Source organism: Lagenorhynchus albirostris, chromosome 2 (assembly GCF_949774975.1).
Source record: "Lagenorhynchus albirostris chromosome 2, mLagAlb1.1, whole genome shotgun sequence".
Classification (NCBI taxonomy): domain Eukaryota; kingdom Metazoa; phylum Chordata; class Mammalia; order Artiodactyla; family Delphinidae; genus Lagenorhynchus; species Lagenorhynchus albirostris.
Window position 1 is genome coordinate 158023937 of NC_083096.1, and position 16377 is coordinate 158040313.

The following is a 16377-nucleotide window of genomic DNA, read 5'->3' on the forward strand; positions in this document are numbered from 1 at the left end:
AAGAGCATGGGCCTCACACCAGGCAGTCCTGGCTTCTGAGCCCTGCTCTGTTAGTGGCAGCTTTGCGACAGTGGGCAGATTATTGCACCTCTCCGAACCCGTTCTTCACTTATAAAAATGCTAGCACCCATGTTATAGGGGTGTTGAAGATTACATAAGATAATGTTTGTGTAGTCTCTAACACGTAATGAGTTAGTGATTATTATAAGTTTATTTTGGAACATGTTGGATTTGAGATGCCTGTGGATGATCTGGTATAGATATTCTAGCAAGCATTTGCAGATACAGATTTGGTCACTCAGGAGGGACATAGGGAGAGGAGACAAAGATTTGAGGGTTATTTGTATATAGACAGAAATTGAAACCTGTAAGCATGAATTAGGTAACTAGGAGAAAATATGAGAAATGACCACAGATTTCTTTAAATTAATTTTTATTGAAGTATAGTTGCTTTACAATGTTGTGTTAGTTTCTGCTATACAGCAAAGTGAAGCAGTTATACATATATCCACTCTTTTTTGGATTTCCTTCCCATTTAGGTCACCACAGAACAGTGAGTAGAGTTCCCTGTGCTATATAGTAGGTTCTCATTAGTTATCTATTTTATATATAGTAGTATATGTATGAGAAATGACCACAAATCTTTTTATGGAAGAGGTTTGTTTCTTGATTCTGGAGTTTATAATACCCCATCGTTAGCCTCACTATGCAGCAAGCATTGAAAAGGCTTTTAGGACAGGACTTCCCAAACTTTCATGTCAGGTCACCCAGAGAAAATGATGCTGTTTATATGGCACTTGGGGATAAATAGACAGTTATACTGGAAGCAGCTGGTCCAGGGCCTCTGGGATACCCAGGTCCCACCCAGCCACCCTGTGTACTGTGGGGATCAATACCTGGGGCTCACCTATAAACCCAACGTGACCCACTGATCGGGAAAGTTCAGTTTGTGAGACTAACACGGAGTCACGAAGCAGGCTGCCAAAAATGGAGGCCAAGGCAGAGAGAACAGATTTTGTGCCACCCAGAAGTGAGTTCAGACATGGTCTACCTTGGCCAGAAGTTGGCGGTCAGAAAACAAAGAGATTCTGGGCCTAGAATAACGTAATCTTGCACTGGCCACACCATTGTGTGGGGTCTTTATTGTTGCTGTCATAGTAATGATCATTTTGGCTATGTTTTGACCTACGGATAATGCTTTGATGCTGTCCAACAATTTATATTTTACAAAGCACTATGGTTTGTCTCATAGATAACCCAGGCACAAACCCAACAGCACCACACTCTTAGCTGTTAAAAGGCTGACAGGGCTTCCCTGGTGGCACAGTGGTTGAGGGTCCGCCTGCCGATGCGGGGGACGCGGGTTCGTGCCCCGGTCCGGGAGGATCCCCCGTGCCGTGGAGCGGCTGCGCCCGTGAGCCATGGCCACTGAGCCTGCGCGTCCGGAGCCGGTTGCTCCGCGGCGGGAGGGGCCACGGCAGTGAGGGGCTCAAGTATTGCAAAAAAAAAAAAAAAAAAAAAAAAAAAAGGCTGACAGCGGGGATGTACCCATAACCAAATCCCCATTTTTCTGGCCTCCAGTTAGCTTTTGGAATAGGTCTTCTTGTTAGTTGGGGCAGCTTAGGCCTTTTCTAAAAGCATAGGCTTTAGAGTCAGACATATCAGTTGGGATCTGGCTCTGCCATAATTAACTGTGTGACCTTGGGCAAGTTACTTAACCCCTCTGAGCCCCAGTGTTGTCCTCTGTAAAATGGAGATGATGCTGATAACCCCTTTCTCACGGGCTTCCTGTGAGTGAATGTGTATAACACTTAGCACAGGGCCTGGCACAAACAGAAGGTACTTAGCAAATGATAGCTGCTGCTATCATGTTGACAGCTTCAGCTCGTTCATACTGTTCCATGTCTCTGCAGCACCAAGATGGTATTTTTTGTTCAAAATGAGCCTCCTCACCAGATCTTCAAAGGCCATGAGGTGGCAGTGATGCTCAAGAGTGAGCTGCGGAAGCAAAAGGCAGACTTTCTGATATTCAGAGCCCTGGAAATCAATACTGTCAGTGAGTAATTCTGGGAAGTTGGGAATGAGAGTCCACCCAGTGTCCACAGCTCACCTGTCAGTCCCTGCTGTCCTTGGGCTTCATTTCCTCTTCTCTGGGAACAAGGAGATAATCACTTTCCTCAACTACCATTTTTTCTTGAAAGAGTCTCCACTCATTGCAGAGCTTCTTAACCTTCCATGGGCCCCTGAGATAGCATTCAGAGGGGCTGTGAGTTTGAATGGGAAAAAAATTACATCTTTATTTTCACGAACCTCTAACTGAAATTTATTGTTTTCCTCAATCATGAAGGTAGGCAAGAAACTACAGTTAGTATTAACAGAACATGTGACTTTAAGGCAATAGAAATCTCAGATAATTTTGTATCATACTACATAATGAAATAGCATTTTTACTCATCACCACTTCAAAATTATGACAGTTGTTAGACACACTTCTAGATCTTGTTACTTAATATTTTAATAAAGACGCACATATTATTTTAAAGTTCTGTATTCTTAAATACTTCAAAAACATGTATAGTATAATTGCCTTCCTTTGTAATACTATGTGTTTTATTTCGGCAGTTATTCAGAGAAGGGGGTCTGTGGGACATGAAAGATTAAGAACTGCTGATATGGAGAAACAGCAAGTAAAAACAGTCTGGAGCCTTTCTAACTGCTCCAGTTTTATCCATGATGATAATAATGGGCACTGTGTCCAGCTATAAAGGTTCTTGGGGCAGGTCTCCAGGAAATGTCGTCACAGGCCATTGAGCAGGGGATCCCTTCGTATCTTCATGGGCACTGGAATTTGGTCACCCCCCGGCTCTGACGCCCCTTGACTTTTTTCCCTTTCCTGCTGCTTTCAGCGTGCCAGTTGAACTGTTCTGACCATGGCCGCTGTGATTCATTCACCAAACGCTGTATCTGTGACCCCTTTTGGATGGAGAATTTCATCAAGGTGCAGCTGAGGGATGCAGATAGCAACTGTGGTGAGTTTTCTGCTTGGAACTGTGCCAGCTGGTTTGGCGTCGAGTATGGCTCTGAGTTGAGTGGGTGGGTGTTGGTGTTTCCAAGGCAGATGAGCAACGAGGAGAAGAACTTTGTGTATTTTCTGTTTGCAGAGGACGTTTACTTCCTTCCTCCACACTTGCTCAAGGTTAGAGGAAAGCTCTGAAGCAGTTTTTTGTTTTTGGTTTTGTTTTTGTTTGGCCTCCCAGCACAGCTTGCGGGATCTTAGTTGCTTAGTTCCCCGACCATGGATTGAACCTGGGCCCTGGCAGTGAAAGCGCCGAGTCCTAACCACTGGACTGCCAGGGAACTCCCCTGAAGTAGTTGTTTAAGAAGAAACAAGCTTAAATCAGACCAACTACAAAATGCAGCCTAAATTAGACGAGCCGCAAGGCCTCCTGTCTTTTTGGAGTGCCTGTGTACTCTGGCCCCAGGGAAGCCCGTAGGTTTCCATTCCCCGCTTTCCCTCTGTTAAAGCTCCTTACAGCCTGCCCCACTTCCCCAGGATCTCAGAGCACCAGCTAGAAAACAGGGGCAATTCATAAGGTTTAAAGTTTCAGCTGCCTTTAACTCCAAGGTCTCACCTTCCCTGGGCAGCCCGAGGGGCCTTCTTGTTTACAGAGCGAAGCCATCTCCTACCCAAGGTGGGCAGCCCAGACCTCCCTTCTAGCCTCTTTTTTCACTGCCCTTAATATTTTGTTTCTCTTGGCAGAGTGGAGCGTGTTATATGTTATCATTGCTTCCTTTGTCATTGTTGTTGCCTTGGGAATCCTCTCCTGGACTGTAATCTGTTGTTGTAAGAGGTAAGATGGACTTTCCCTGGAAATTTGTTCGTGCTTCTAATTACATATTTATTCATTAGAGAGGTATCTGGCACCTTCTGTATTGAGGGCGCTGAGTCCTGGGTTTCTTCCCTTCCCATCGCTGTTACATGCCATGGCCCACCCACGGCATGCACAGAAAAGTTCTCCTTACCTCTGACACTCCTGAGGGCAGAAGCACACTCCTGTAGGCTGAGTGGCTGTCACTGCAGTGATTTGCCACCTGGAAAACGTGGCTGTGGCTGGAGTGGGAGTGGGAGGGCCTGGGGTGTGGACCTGGCTCTTATCTCTAGGGTGTGTGGCCTTTAATACTCCACACCTCAGCCTCACCACCTTAGCACGGGGGTTCTTTTTTTTTTAAATTGGGGTATAGTTGCTTTACATTGTTGTGTTAGTTTCTGCTGTACAGCGAAGTGAATCAGCTTTATGAATACATATACCCCCTCTTTTCTGGATTTCCTTCCTGTTTAGGTCACCACAGAGCATTAAGTAAAGTTCCCTGTGCTGTACAGCAGGTTCTCATTAGTTATCTGTTTTATACATATTAGTGTATATATGTCGATCCCAATCTCCCAATTCATCCCACCACCCCTTTCCCCCCTTGGTGTCCATATGTTTGTTCTCTACGTCTGTGTCTCTATTTCTGCCTTGCAAACAGGTTCATCTGTACCATTTTTCTAAATTCCACATATGTGCGTTAATATACGATATTTGTTTTTCTCTTTCTGACTTACCTCACTCTGTATGACAGTCTCTAGGTCCATCCACATCTCTACAAATGACCCAGTTTGGTTCCTTTTTATGGCTGAGTAATATTCCATTGTATATATGTGCCACATCTTCTTTATCCATTCATCTGTCGTTGGACATTTAGGTTGCTTCCATGACCTGGCTATTGTAAATAGAGCTGCAATGAACATTGGAATGCCTGTGTCTTTTTGAATTATGGTTTTCTCAGGGTATATGCCCAGTAGTGGGATTGCTGGGTTGTATGGTAATTCTATTTTTAGTTTTTTAAGGAACCTCCATACTGTTTTCCATAGTAGCTGTATCAATTTACATTCCCACCAACAGTGCAAGAAGGATCCCTTTCTCCACACCCTCTCCAGAATTTGTTGTTTGTAGATTTTCTGATGATGCCCATTCTGACTGGTGTGAGGTGATACCTCATTGTAGTTTTGATTTGCATTTCTCTAATGACTAGTGATGTTGAGCATCTTTTCATGTGCTTCTTGGCCTCTTTGGAGAAATGTCTGTCTTCTTTGGAGAAATGTCTATTTAGGTCTTCTGCCCATTTTTTTGATTGGGTTGTTTTTGTTTTCTTTTTTGATATTGAGCTGCATGAGCCGTTTGTGTATTTTGGAGATTAATCCTTTGTCCGTTGCTCCATTTGCAAATATTTTCTCCCATTCTGAGGGTTGTCTTTTTGTCTTGTTTATGGTTTCCTTTGCTTTGCAAAAGCTTTTAAGTTTCATTAGGTCCCATCTGTTTATTTTTGTTTTCATTTTCATTACTTTGGGAGGTGGGTCAAAAAAGATCTTGCTGTGATTTATGTCCAAGAGTGTTCTTCCTATGTTTTTCTCTAAGAGTTTTGTAGTGTCTGGTCTTACATTTAGGTGTTTAATCCATTTTGAGTTTATTTTTGTGTATGGTGTTAGGGAGTGTTCTGATTTCATTCTTTTACATGTAGCTGTAGCACATGGGTTCTTAATTTGTTTGCCTTCCTTTCAGTTTGGGATATGTTTCCTTTCAGTTTGGGATATGTAAAAACATATCAGTTTGGGATATGTTTCCTTTCAGTTTGGGATATGTAAAAACATATGTATATGTTTTTACGTAATTGTAGACTTAGGTTAGTCATGATTAAGTCTTTCAGGTTTTTTCATTTAGTCTTCCTATCTAGTCTTATAATATTTAATGGTAACATTTATTATGTTTTTAATTATTAATAATAAGTATCATTTCTATGTTTACTGTGTACCAAGCAAAAATGTATAAAATGTGTATAACATTTTATACATTTTATAGGTAATATCTTTTTTAATATGCATAACAACCTTTTCTCAGGAAAATGACATTTTCCATGGACACACAGTTAATAAGTGGCAGAACTGAGATTCAACCTGCAATATAATCTCACAATAAAACTTAGAAAATTAAAAGAATTTTTTAAAATTCCCACCAGCCTAAGACAACCACCATTAACAAGGTTTTGCTGGTTTAATGCTTTCCTCCACCCTATACCCTTCCAGCATAGGATCGTCATTTTATTTACATTTTTAACCCATCTGTCCTTCCTTCATTGCCGCTGTGGAGTGGTGAGTCCATGATAAAATGATAATGTTTCCTTTACCTTTTCCCAAATCGGTGAGGACTATTTGAATAACAAATCCCAGTTGCTGCCTTTCCCAGCTGAGAAACAAGGAGAAGCACCCCTTCCATCAAGCAGCGTCCCCCAAGGCAGGGCTCTGCCTGCAGTCTGGCTGCCGCCCTGCGGTGGGCTACCTGCGCCTCACACAGAACCTCTTCCTGAGCGGGGGATTGTGTTTTTCAGACAAAAAGGAAAACCTAAGAGGAAAAGCAAGTACAGGATCCTGGATGCCACGGATCAGGAAAGCCTGGAGTTGAAGCCAACCTCCCGAGCAGGTAGTGGCCCCGGGAACTGGGAACCGGGGGTGTCTAGGTTGGTGCGCTCTCCCTGAAGAGCCGCCACCATCACAGTCCCTCCTAAGTGTGTTTTTGTCGGCAGCTCTTTGTGCTGGAAAAGCATCTTGTCCCGTCCCTGATGAGGGCTCAGGGTCGGCTTTGCCTACTGGACAAGCTCGGACTCCAGGGCTCACTTCTTAGTGGTCCTTTGACTGTGCCGAGGGGCTCAGCCCCTTGCTTTCCTTTGCCTGCTCGTTCCCCTCAGGGTTCCTGCCTGGAGTTCAGCTTTTCAAGCTGTCCCTGTAGTCAGGCTCAGGGACCTTGGTCTCTTATTCCTGATCAGTCTGTCCTTTCTGGGCAGACAAGGTGAGGCCACGGAGAGATCAAAGCCAGCATCTGCCAGCTGGCCTCCTTGCCGCCAGCCATCCTCTCCCATCTTCCTCTCTCCAGTATTTGTCAGGTAGATCCAGCCTCCATCATTGTCTTAGAGCAGGTGGAGGGCAGCTCCCCTGCTGGCTCCAGGTGCACTGCGCTCATCTGTCAAAGAATTTCCAGCTGCACAAGCATTAAGACGGCTTTCAGTGATGGGGCTCGGAGGGCCAGGGTGGGTAGCAGGCCCTCCGTCCTTGTCTGGACTAGGTCATTGGTGAGGTTCCCATTCATCATGGACGCCACAGGATAGGCCTCATCTCTTTAGGGGAGCTGGACTCTATATAGAGCTATTCCTAAACACTCTGCTAGTAGAACTATTTTTATACAAAGTATTTATTAAACGTCTCTCATGCTTAAAGCTTCGTATTAGGAGAGGCTGTAAGGGGACTATAGAGAGTTCTAAACCGTAGGCTCTGCCGTCAGATTTTCACTGTAGTGAGGGAGAAGACATATGAGAAGAGAATAAATGCTCATAGGCAGCCTGGGCTCTGTCAGCACCCAGGCAGCTTGGTTAGGGAACGCTGTGGGGCAGTGCCTGGAGGCTGGGGCCTAGCGAACCACAGAAGCGCAGCCAGAGCGCACACAGGATACTGAGGATGAGGCCTCGAGGGGAGAACGTTGTACAGCACCGTCCACAGGGTAGCCAAGGTTGTGTTTATGTTGCTCTGGCAAGGCTTTTCCCCTCCTTGAAGTCATTCGCGACTTACTTTTGGTCTGGTAGACATGGCCCTGGTGAGCTTACGTCACTGTGCTTTTCTGAGATCCTCCTCCTTGCTGGTATCTCTCTTTTCTAAAACAATTTTGTTGGTTCATATTTCTGTCCAGAAAGCACTTTCTCGTCCTTCCCTTAACCTGCCAATTAAAGTCGTGCTTATCTTTCTCCCACATGTCTGTTTTGGCATTTCTCTCACTGTATTATATCAGTTATGTTATTGATTGTCCGCTTACTAGGTAGGGACTGTACCTTATTCATCTGTAAATATGGATTAATACCACTGTGTACCAGGCCCTATGCCAGATACTGGTTATATTACAGTGAACTAAACAGAAAGACGTTGCTCTCGTGTAGTTTATGTCGGGCCGACATTAAACAAACAAGTTCCCAAATATACAAAATGTGATAATGGAAGTCTTTATAAAGAATAACACTTAAGCTGAGACCCAAGGGATGACGAGAAGGAGAGTAAGGCACGTGAAGACTCTGGGAAATAGGACTGCAGGCAAAGCTGGTGATGGCCCAGCTGCTGGAATGAGCAGAGGGGATTTGAAGAAGACATGGTGAGCATGGGGTGAGTGGCACAAGGCTGGACAGGTGAGCAGGGACCTTGCTGTGGGTTCCTTCTAAGAGCAATGGGGAGCCATGGGTAGTTTTTTTAAGGAGGTGCATGGTGCAGTTAGATTTACATTTTAAAAAGACAACTGTGGCTGCTATGTGAAGGAATTGGAGAGGCAAAAGTGGGTGAGAGGAGATTAGATAGAATGCCCTTATGGTGGAGAGATGATGAGATGGAGAGAGGCAGACGGGTTCCAGATCCATCTGGGGGGAAGGCTTGCTGAGTTCATGCTACGTTTTCCAAGGGGGGTGAGAGAGAAGGAGAAGTAAAGGATGGCGCCCGAGCATCTGTGGATTGGGTGCTTTTATTACCCTAGATGCAAACGACTGCAGAGCAGCGCTGGAGAGGATCGTTTGGTTTAGAACAGTTATGAGTGGGGTTGAGGAAATGAGGCTGGAGGGTGAAATTATGGGGAGTTTTGAACATCAGCCTAAGGAGTTAAGCATTTGTTCTGATGGTGATGAGAAGTGACATCTTGAAAATGCTGGCATGGTAAAATTAGTCTAGTGACAACATTTCATTCGTTGACGAGATTACAGGTGGAGGCCAGCAAGGAGATTCTGTAACGGTCCGAGGAGGGATGATGATGGCTCAGACAGCTTGGTGTCAGTGGGATGGAGGGACAGGAAAGGTCCAGGCTGCCTTCTGACATGAGAGACAAGAGACTGATAGCCCTGACGACAGAATTAGGACAGTCGGTGCAGTTCGGGTAAGAGGAGACGAATTAAATTGAACTCAGCAGAACAGGACTGGATAGGAATCTTCTGTATGCTGGTGACGGTCGGCTCCGCAAAAGTAGATCACATCCCTTCTGGGGAGAGTGTCGAGGGACAAAAGAAGAGTCCAGGGCTAAGGAGCTGAGGTGAGGGAGGAGGGGTGTCACCAGGGAGCAGTCAGCGTGCTTGCTGCTGCGGAAGAAAAGGGTAAGAATTGGTGATGACGGCAGTCATGACACTGGAGAAGTTTCTGGTCACCTAACAAAATGGAGTAGATGGTGAGTGATAGATGGCAGAAGTCAAAGTGCAGTTTATTTAGGAAGTATGTAGGTGGTGAGAAAATGGAGGCCCTAAATACTTAAAAGTCCTTTTAGAAGCTGAGCGACAGTAAGTGGAGATTCAGGACAGGGTGGACGGGGTTCAGGAGCGCGTTTGCAGGCAGAGACGCAGAAGACAGAGGGGAGGGTCCTGGGCAGGGAGGAGGGAGGAGTGGGTAAAGGGCTTAAGATGCCTCTTCTGAGGCAGGTGGGTGGGTGACGGCAGGATGGGAAGGCAGACTTGTGGGGAAAGGGAGGGAGTGGGGAGGGCTGCAGGTGGCCAGCTGCTCCCAGGTAACCAAGATGAGACTAGATGAGGGTTGGCAGGCCCTTCTGTGCACAGTGTCCACGTGAGGAGGCGGTGAGAGTCGCCTTGCATCTGGTGTGGGTCTGACCAGACCAGAAGTCCCGGCTCTTGTTCTGGGCTCTGCAGTGGATTCGTGGGTGCAACCCAGAGCGGAGTCACCAGTAGGATGAGGAGAATGGGATTCAGGACCAAACTGTACAAGGTGTGGAACTGAAGTTCAGCCAGAAGAAGAGTGAGTTTAGTGGAGCGTGACGTGTGCGGAAGTGAGCCGAGGTGGATGCCGCCGGGAGGAGGGGGACCTGGACGTGGCGTGCGCCCACCCGAGTGAGCTCGGAGCCGCTGGCGCCGAAGGCCAGCAGGCGGAGTGGGACACGTGCCCACCCTCAGGAGACGTGGTTTACATTCAGCAGTTGTGGGTTTTGCTTTGGTTTGGTTTTGCTGTTCTGTTGACTTTTTTTCAAGACTTTCTATTGAAGTCTATTAGATTGAACCATATAAGATTACTGATAATTGACTTTTGACCTATAAAAATAGCAGTTTTCTGTGATTCAGTCTAATGTGTACAGAAAATCATAAGCACATTTCATAAGTGAATGTACCCATGTAATCAGCCCCCCAGAAGCGCCCCCTTTGTGCTTCTTCCCAGTCACTGCCTGCCTCCCCCCAATTTACTTCTAATATCTTGGAGTAGTTTATATAAATGGAATCATTGGGCTTGGCGCCTGTCCCTCAACATTACATTTAGGACATCCATCCGTGTTGTTAGGTAGAGCAATCGTTCGGCCGTTCCCATTGCCGTGTAATTTCCCTCGTAGGAATATATTTATTTGTCAGGTATACTGTTGATGGGCAGCTGAGCTCTTTCCATTTGGGGCTGTGATGGGGAGTGCTGCTGTAAACGTTCTTGCCCATGTCCTTTGGCGGACATGTGTATGGATTTCTGTTAGGTGTAGACCTAGGAACGGGATTGCTGAGTCAGAGATGTATGTGTTCAGCACCCACTGATATAACCAGCTTCCTAGCTTGTATTGCTTAGTGGATGAATCCCACTCAGTTCTTCAAGCAGAGCGGGAGCTAGAGGTAGGAGGGCCCGGGTGAGTGCTGTGTACTTTGGAGCCAGCAACACGTCCCCCCTTAAGCTCCTGTCCTCCACACCTATGGCCCAGAAGGGCTTTAGGGAATAAGGGAAGCTTCAAGTGCTTGGATGCTGGAGGAGAAAGCCCTCAAAGGATATTTCATCTATAGGGGCAAAACAGAGGTTTTGAGAACGTTGACGCTCCCCTGGTCTTGACGCTTCTTATGTTGCCACTGTCCCCTACCACATTGGAAAAGCCTGGGAAGCTGGTGTTCTTCTCTGGCCCTGCTGCTCTGCAGTCCTGAGAATCAGTGGGAGTTGTGGCTGCCCACAGTCATGTCCCAGAACCGTGCCCCTGAGATGGACAAGCTGGGCCCCAGAGCACACTGCGCAGATGACCAGCACACGGGCAAGGTCTGTGGGGCTGTGGTTGCCGAGTGACAGGTGCAGTCAGAGTCTAGATGCCCTCATCGTTCACAGCCTGAAGTCATGTCTGGCCAGGAAAGGGCAGAATGCCTGAGAATCATCCCAGGACCTTCTTTCAGTGTTTACTGGGGACCTGGATGGGACCAGGGGGAGGGAGAGTGATTGTTGGAGGATGAGGGTTCAAACACAGCTCACCTGACTGGTCACCTTTTTTTTTTTTAACTAATTTATTTATTATTTATTTATTTCGGGCTGTGTTGTGTCTTTGTTGCTGCATGCAGGCTTTTCTCTGGTTGCAGTGAGCGAGGGCTACTCTTCGTTGCGGAGCACAGGCTCTGGACGCGCAGGCTCAGTGGCCATGGCTCACGGGCCCAGCCGCTCCGTGGCATGTGGGATCTTCCCGGACCGGGGCACGAACCCCTGTCCCCTGCCTCGGCAGGCGGACTCCCAACCACTGCGCCACGAGGGAAGCCCCAAGCTGGGTTCTTGATGTTGGCAATTCCCACTTCTAGTTCTGCTGTCTCAGCCTACCTTTTGCTTACTCTGGAGTAGTATTTGTACCAGCCAGCGGGCAGCCATCTTGCTGTTGGATGGGATCTGCCCTAAAACTATTACCAGACCTTGTGGTATGGTCTGGCCTCTGCAGCCATAAGGATGAATAGTGAAGGAAACTACAGTGACTTATAGAATCTCAGGCATCTTGGGACTTCCCTGGTGGCACAGTGGGTAAGAATCCGCCTGCCAGTGCAGAGGACACGGGTTCGAGCCCTGGTCCGGGAAGATTCCACATCCAAGTTCCATGGAGCAACTAAGCCAGTGTGCCACAACTACTGAGCCTGTGTGCCACAACTACTGAGCCTGTGAGCCACAACTACTGAAGCCTGCGCGCCTAGAGCCCGTGCTCCACAACAAGAGAAGCCACCGCAATAAGAGGCCCGCGCACCGCAACGAAGAGTAGCCCCCGCCCACCGCAACTAGAGGAAGCCCGTACACTGCAACGAAGACGCAGCACAGCCAAAAATAAATATGAAGAAATAAATAAATTTATTAAAAAGAAAAAATCTCAGGCATCTTTTCTGACCTCAGGTGCTTCTTATGGGTCCTCGTTTGTGTGTTCTGACCAGCTGACGGCTTGGGACAGTCCCCGCTTCAGTCAGGCTCTGCAGCAGAGGCCTCTCCAGGCCACATGCCTGCTCTCCCACCCCTTGTACCCTCTCAGCGAAGCCAGGGTAAACGTCTGCATAGAATGAAATTGTGTCCTCACTCAGTGTCAGCACCTCTGGCAGGCACTTTACATCCATACTGAGCCAGGGTACAGTGACAAAACTCATTCTCTAGAGCCTAAGTTCTTGTTCCTTGTATTTCCTGCCCCCCACAGAACTCCACCCTCTGCATAAAGGGAGATAAAACATTCTACATTTAAAAGAGAGAGAAAAGAGAATGTCGTTGGGTGGCACTAACCAAAGCTAATAGATGCTGAAAATAAAGAATCCGCATTGGAACCTGATCGGTCGCTCTCTGAGGCTTCCCTGATGGACTGTCCCGTCTAGCCAGGGCTGGGAGGACTTGGGAAGCCTCCTTTTCAGGAGAGGGACCATGACTGGCCCTGTCCCTCTGCTTCTGTTCAGGCTGGGAGGAGGGTGCAGGGTGTGGCTCAAGGAAGAGAAGATTTGTGCTTCTGACGCTGGGTCCCTTGACTCCCTTGCAGGCGTCAGACACAAAGGCCCGGTGCTGAGCAGCAGCCTGATGCACTCGGAGTCGGAGCTGGACAGTGACGACGCCATCTTCACATGGCCAGACCGAGAGAAGGGCAAACTCCTGCATGGTCAGAACGGCTCCGTGCCCAACGGGCAGACCCCGCTTAAGGCCAGGAGCCCACGGGAGGAGATCTTGTAGCCGCCTGGTCTGTCTCCTCAGGTTAGGGGTTGGCAGTGCTAGGGTGCAGGGCATTGCCAGGCTGGTTCTCATACCTCCCATGTCTGAGGGCAGCTGTTCTCCCAGCGTCTGCTGGTCACTCCACCCTAATACCCTCAACTAGAGCTGCTGGTACTTGAATCCAGAGACCTTCTCCGGGAACCCCTGAATGAAGCTGTGAATGAAGAGGTTTCCTCTTTAAACCTGTCTGGTAGGTCCTCCTCACCTCAGGGCCTCCTTTTCTGGAACCCCTCCTCTGCTCCGAGGATGGACACTGGCAGCTCCTGGCCTCCTCTCCAGCTCTTTGCTGGCAGGGTTGCTGCTTCCGGGGCATCTGCACAGCGAGGCCTGGCTGTGTCCTCCACCCCTGGGTACAGAAACAAGCACCGCCAGCCCCCTGGCTCCAAAAGCCTGCCTGCAGGCATATTCTTTGTTCTCGGCTTTGGGGCGGAGCGCCCTCTTGCTAGGCCCAGAGGAAGTGGTGCCCCTCCTCGCCGCTGCTGCTGGGCTAGGGGAGGGCTGGCTGTTTCAGGAACGCAGAGGGGCCCCTCTGGCTGCTGGACTGTTGTGTCAGAGTAGCCAGGCCGGAAACAGACTGCCACCCTCTTCCTCCTGACCACCCTGGCTGCTTCAGGGATCAGGCCACCACTCCCTGTGCCCAGAGGAGAGAGCCACAAACAGACTGGAATGTTATGGCATGAGAGTGCACGTGTGTGACTGCCCCACAGCGGTCTCCTCTGTGTCCGTCTGTCCGAGTGTCTTCTCTCTGTGTCCCTTGCGTGTGTGTGTGTGTGTGTGTGTGTGTGTGTGTGTTAGAGTGAGTGTGTGTGCATCAGCTCCTCCTAGGGCTCTTGGCTACTCATAAGGCAACCTTGACCTGGAAAGACTTTCAGCTTCATGGAACAGAGACTTCCTGAATCCCTCCGGCCCTGTCACTGGTTCCTCAGCCATGGTTTCTGGGTGTTGAGGAATGGGAGCTTTGGGGGAGCGGCTTTTTAAAAAGAAACTTACAGTTTATACTACTGCACTACAGTCTGTTGTGAGATGATTAAACATGCTATTTAATTGTACATGTGCCTGCTGGGTGTGCCGCTTTGTGCTCCATTGCTGGCCTCTACCACGGGTCCAGGCACCTGTATGTCCCTGTGACATGATGGCCTCCGGCAGGGAGATCATGGGCCTGGCATCAGCATGTGTGGTGCTGGGACCCTGCCTCAGTGGCTGCTGATGGAGGAGTCACCGCCCTGGCCCCTGCTGGCCAGCTGCTCCTTGTGGCTTTTAGGGAGGGGAGTTTTCTATCCTTCCTTCGACCTTCTGTGAACACAAAATTGATGCATACACACACAAACACCACCACCCCCTCTCACCCCTACCCTTACCCCGTGGACAAGCTGGGGATACAGCATGTCCCAGTGCCCAGGTTGGCCTTTATGGGCCCTGCCCTTCTCTTTGGGGTCTCCAAAGCAGTAGGGCTTGGCCCGGGCCCCCAGAACACTGTGCAGTGTTGGAGGGACAGCCTGCTGAGCTTGTGGGATACAAGGAGTGCTGCTGTTCGGTCTTGGACTCCCAGGAAAGGGAGGGGAGAGAAGGACTGTGGAACTCATTCTTTCCCCAAGGCCCTGTGCACAAAAAGCAGCTGAGGGTGGGCAGTATTGGTTCTGTTTTTACAGGAACAGAAACGAGGCATACGAGAAGTAAGTAACTCGGTCCACACACCGTAAATGACGGAATTAGAACTCGGGCCCAGCAGAGCCTGTGCGTGGTCTGGATCAAAACCACCTTTAAAAATGGGTTGCTGGGCCCCACCTCTGTGTTTCTGATTGAGTAGGACTGTGACGAAACACGAGAATTTGCCTTTCTGATAAGTGCCCAGAGATGCTCTTCTGCTGGTCTGGGGACCACACTCTTGAGAACCGCTGGTCTAGAAGTGCACATTCAGTGTGTCATGAATAGGAGGCAGCAGCTGACCCGTCCCGAGCGAGGGTGCAGGAAGCTCAGAGGAGTGGGAGCTTGAATGTGCCCGGGGCGCGCTGTGGGCTAGGGCCGCGTGTGTTCTCGGGTGTGCAGGCCAGGCTGCCCCAGAGCAGCTGGTGGGCAGGCGATCGGGACTTAGTGAGGTTGGTGTATTGGAAGAACTTTGAAGGATCCATGAAGGAGCTACAGGACTTGATAACTTACTGGCTTTGTAGGTTTCTTCTGTGTTCTTTGGGCCTCGTTCCTATATCTTATCTCAGCCACAGCTCATTGAAGGATATATTTTTATCTCAGTCTCAGATGAATAAAAGAATTTTTCATCCCCTACTCCTCCCACCAAAAAAGGGACAAAACCCAGAAACCAGTGCTGCTTTCCTGGCTTGGGGTCTTGCATCGAGAAGACTGCCGTGTCCCTATTCTTGCCTGACTCATGAAAGAGCCAGAAATCCTTGGACTTGCTTAGGGAGAGCTAGGCTACTTCCATATATCCCTGTCACCCCAAAGGAACCCTTCTGAAATAATCCTGAATTTCAGGAGCCTGGGAGCCCCTGCCTTGACCAAACCTAGCTAAACACTCCTCCACCCTCAAAGGCCTCCATCTTTCATTTTCTAGAATGGCCAGAGGGAAGGCCAGTAGAGGGCATCCTCGCATTTCTTGAAGCCCACAGGTGCTATGTGTGGAGAGGAGACTTAGTCACCAGGAAGCAACGCTCAAAGAAAACCCCTCGGGCTGGAAGGCTGCAGCACGGCCTTCCTTCTGTGGGAGCAAAGGTGGGGGAGGCTCTGAATCTTGTTCTTCCAGCTTCCCTTTGGCCTATCTGATCAGTGAAGGGAGCCAGCACAGGTGGCCACACACACTGAGAGTTGTTCTCTGAGAACAAACAGGTATGGAAAGAAGGTGCGTGCAGTCAGGAGCCGTGAGCCCCTGGGAAGGAGGGTTTGAGGAGCATGGATCAGGCCCTTGACTCCTTTGTGGAATTTGTGTTGAGGTTTAAAGGCCCCTATTTAGTCTCTGGTCAAACCCAGGCCACCGGGCTTCCCTGGTGGCGCAGTCGTTGAGAATCCGCCTGCCAATGCAGGGGACACGGGTTCGAGCCCTGGTCCGGGAAGATCCCACGTGCCGCGGAGCAACTAAGCCCGTGAGCCACAACTACTGAGCCTGCGCACCTAGAGCCTGTGGTCCGCAACAATGAGAAGCCACTGCAATGAGAAGCCCGCGCGCCGCAACGAAGAGTAGCCCCCGCTCACCACAACTAGAGAAAGCCCGCACGCAGCAACGAAGACCCAACGCAGCCAAAATAAATAAAATAAAAATGTTTAAAAACCCAAAAAACCCAGGCCACCATTATGACCCCTTTCACCTACGT

The 16377-nt window shown here is 48.8% G+C and overlaps 1 protein-coding gene across 4 annotated transcripts in view; it reads left to right on the top strand.

Annotated features, from left to right (window-relative positions):
* KIAA0319L (KIAA0319 like) overlaps positions 1–14106 on the top strand; it is a 125597-nt gene extending 111491 nt beyond the window's left edge. For all 4 annotated transcript variants that reach the window (XM_060140572.1, XM_060140574.1, XM_060140575.1 and 1 more), the window contains exons 17-21: positions 1914–2056; positions 2907–3029; positions 3761–3851; positions 6424–6515; positions 12831–14106. In XM_060140572.1, the coding sequence (XP_059996555.1) occupies positions 1914–2056; positions 2907–3029; positions 3761–3851; positions 6424–6515; positions 12831–13018 (637 nt within the window). In that variant the 3' untranslated portion in view covers positions 13019–14106. The remainder of the gene's footprint in view (positions 1–1913; positions 2057–2906; positions 3030–3760; positions 3852–6423; positions 6516–12830) is intronic.
* Positions 14107–16377: the final 2271 nt, after the last annotated feature.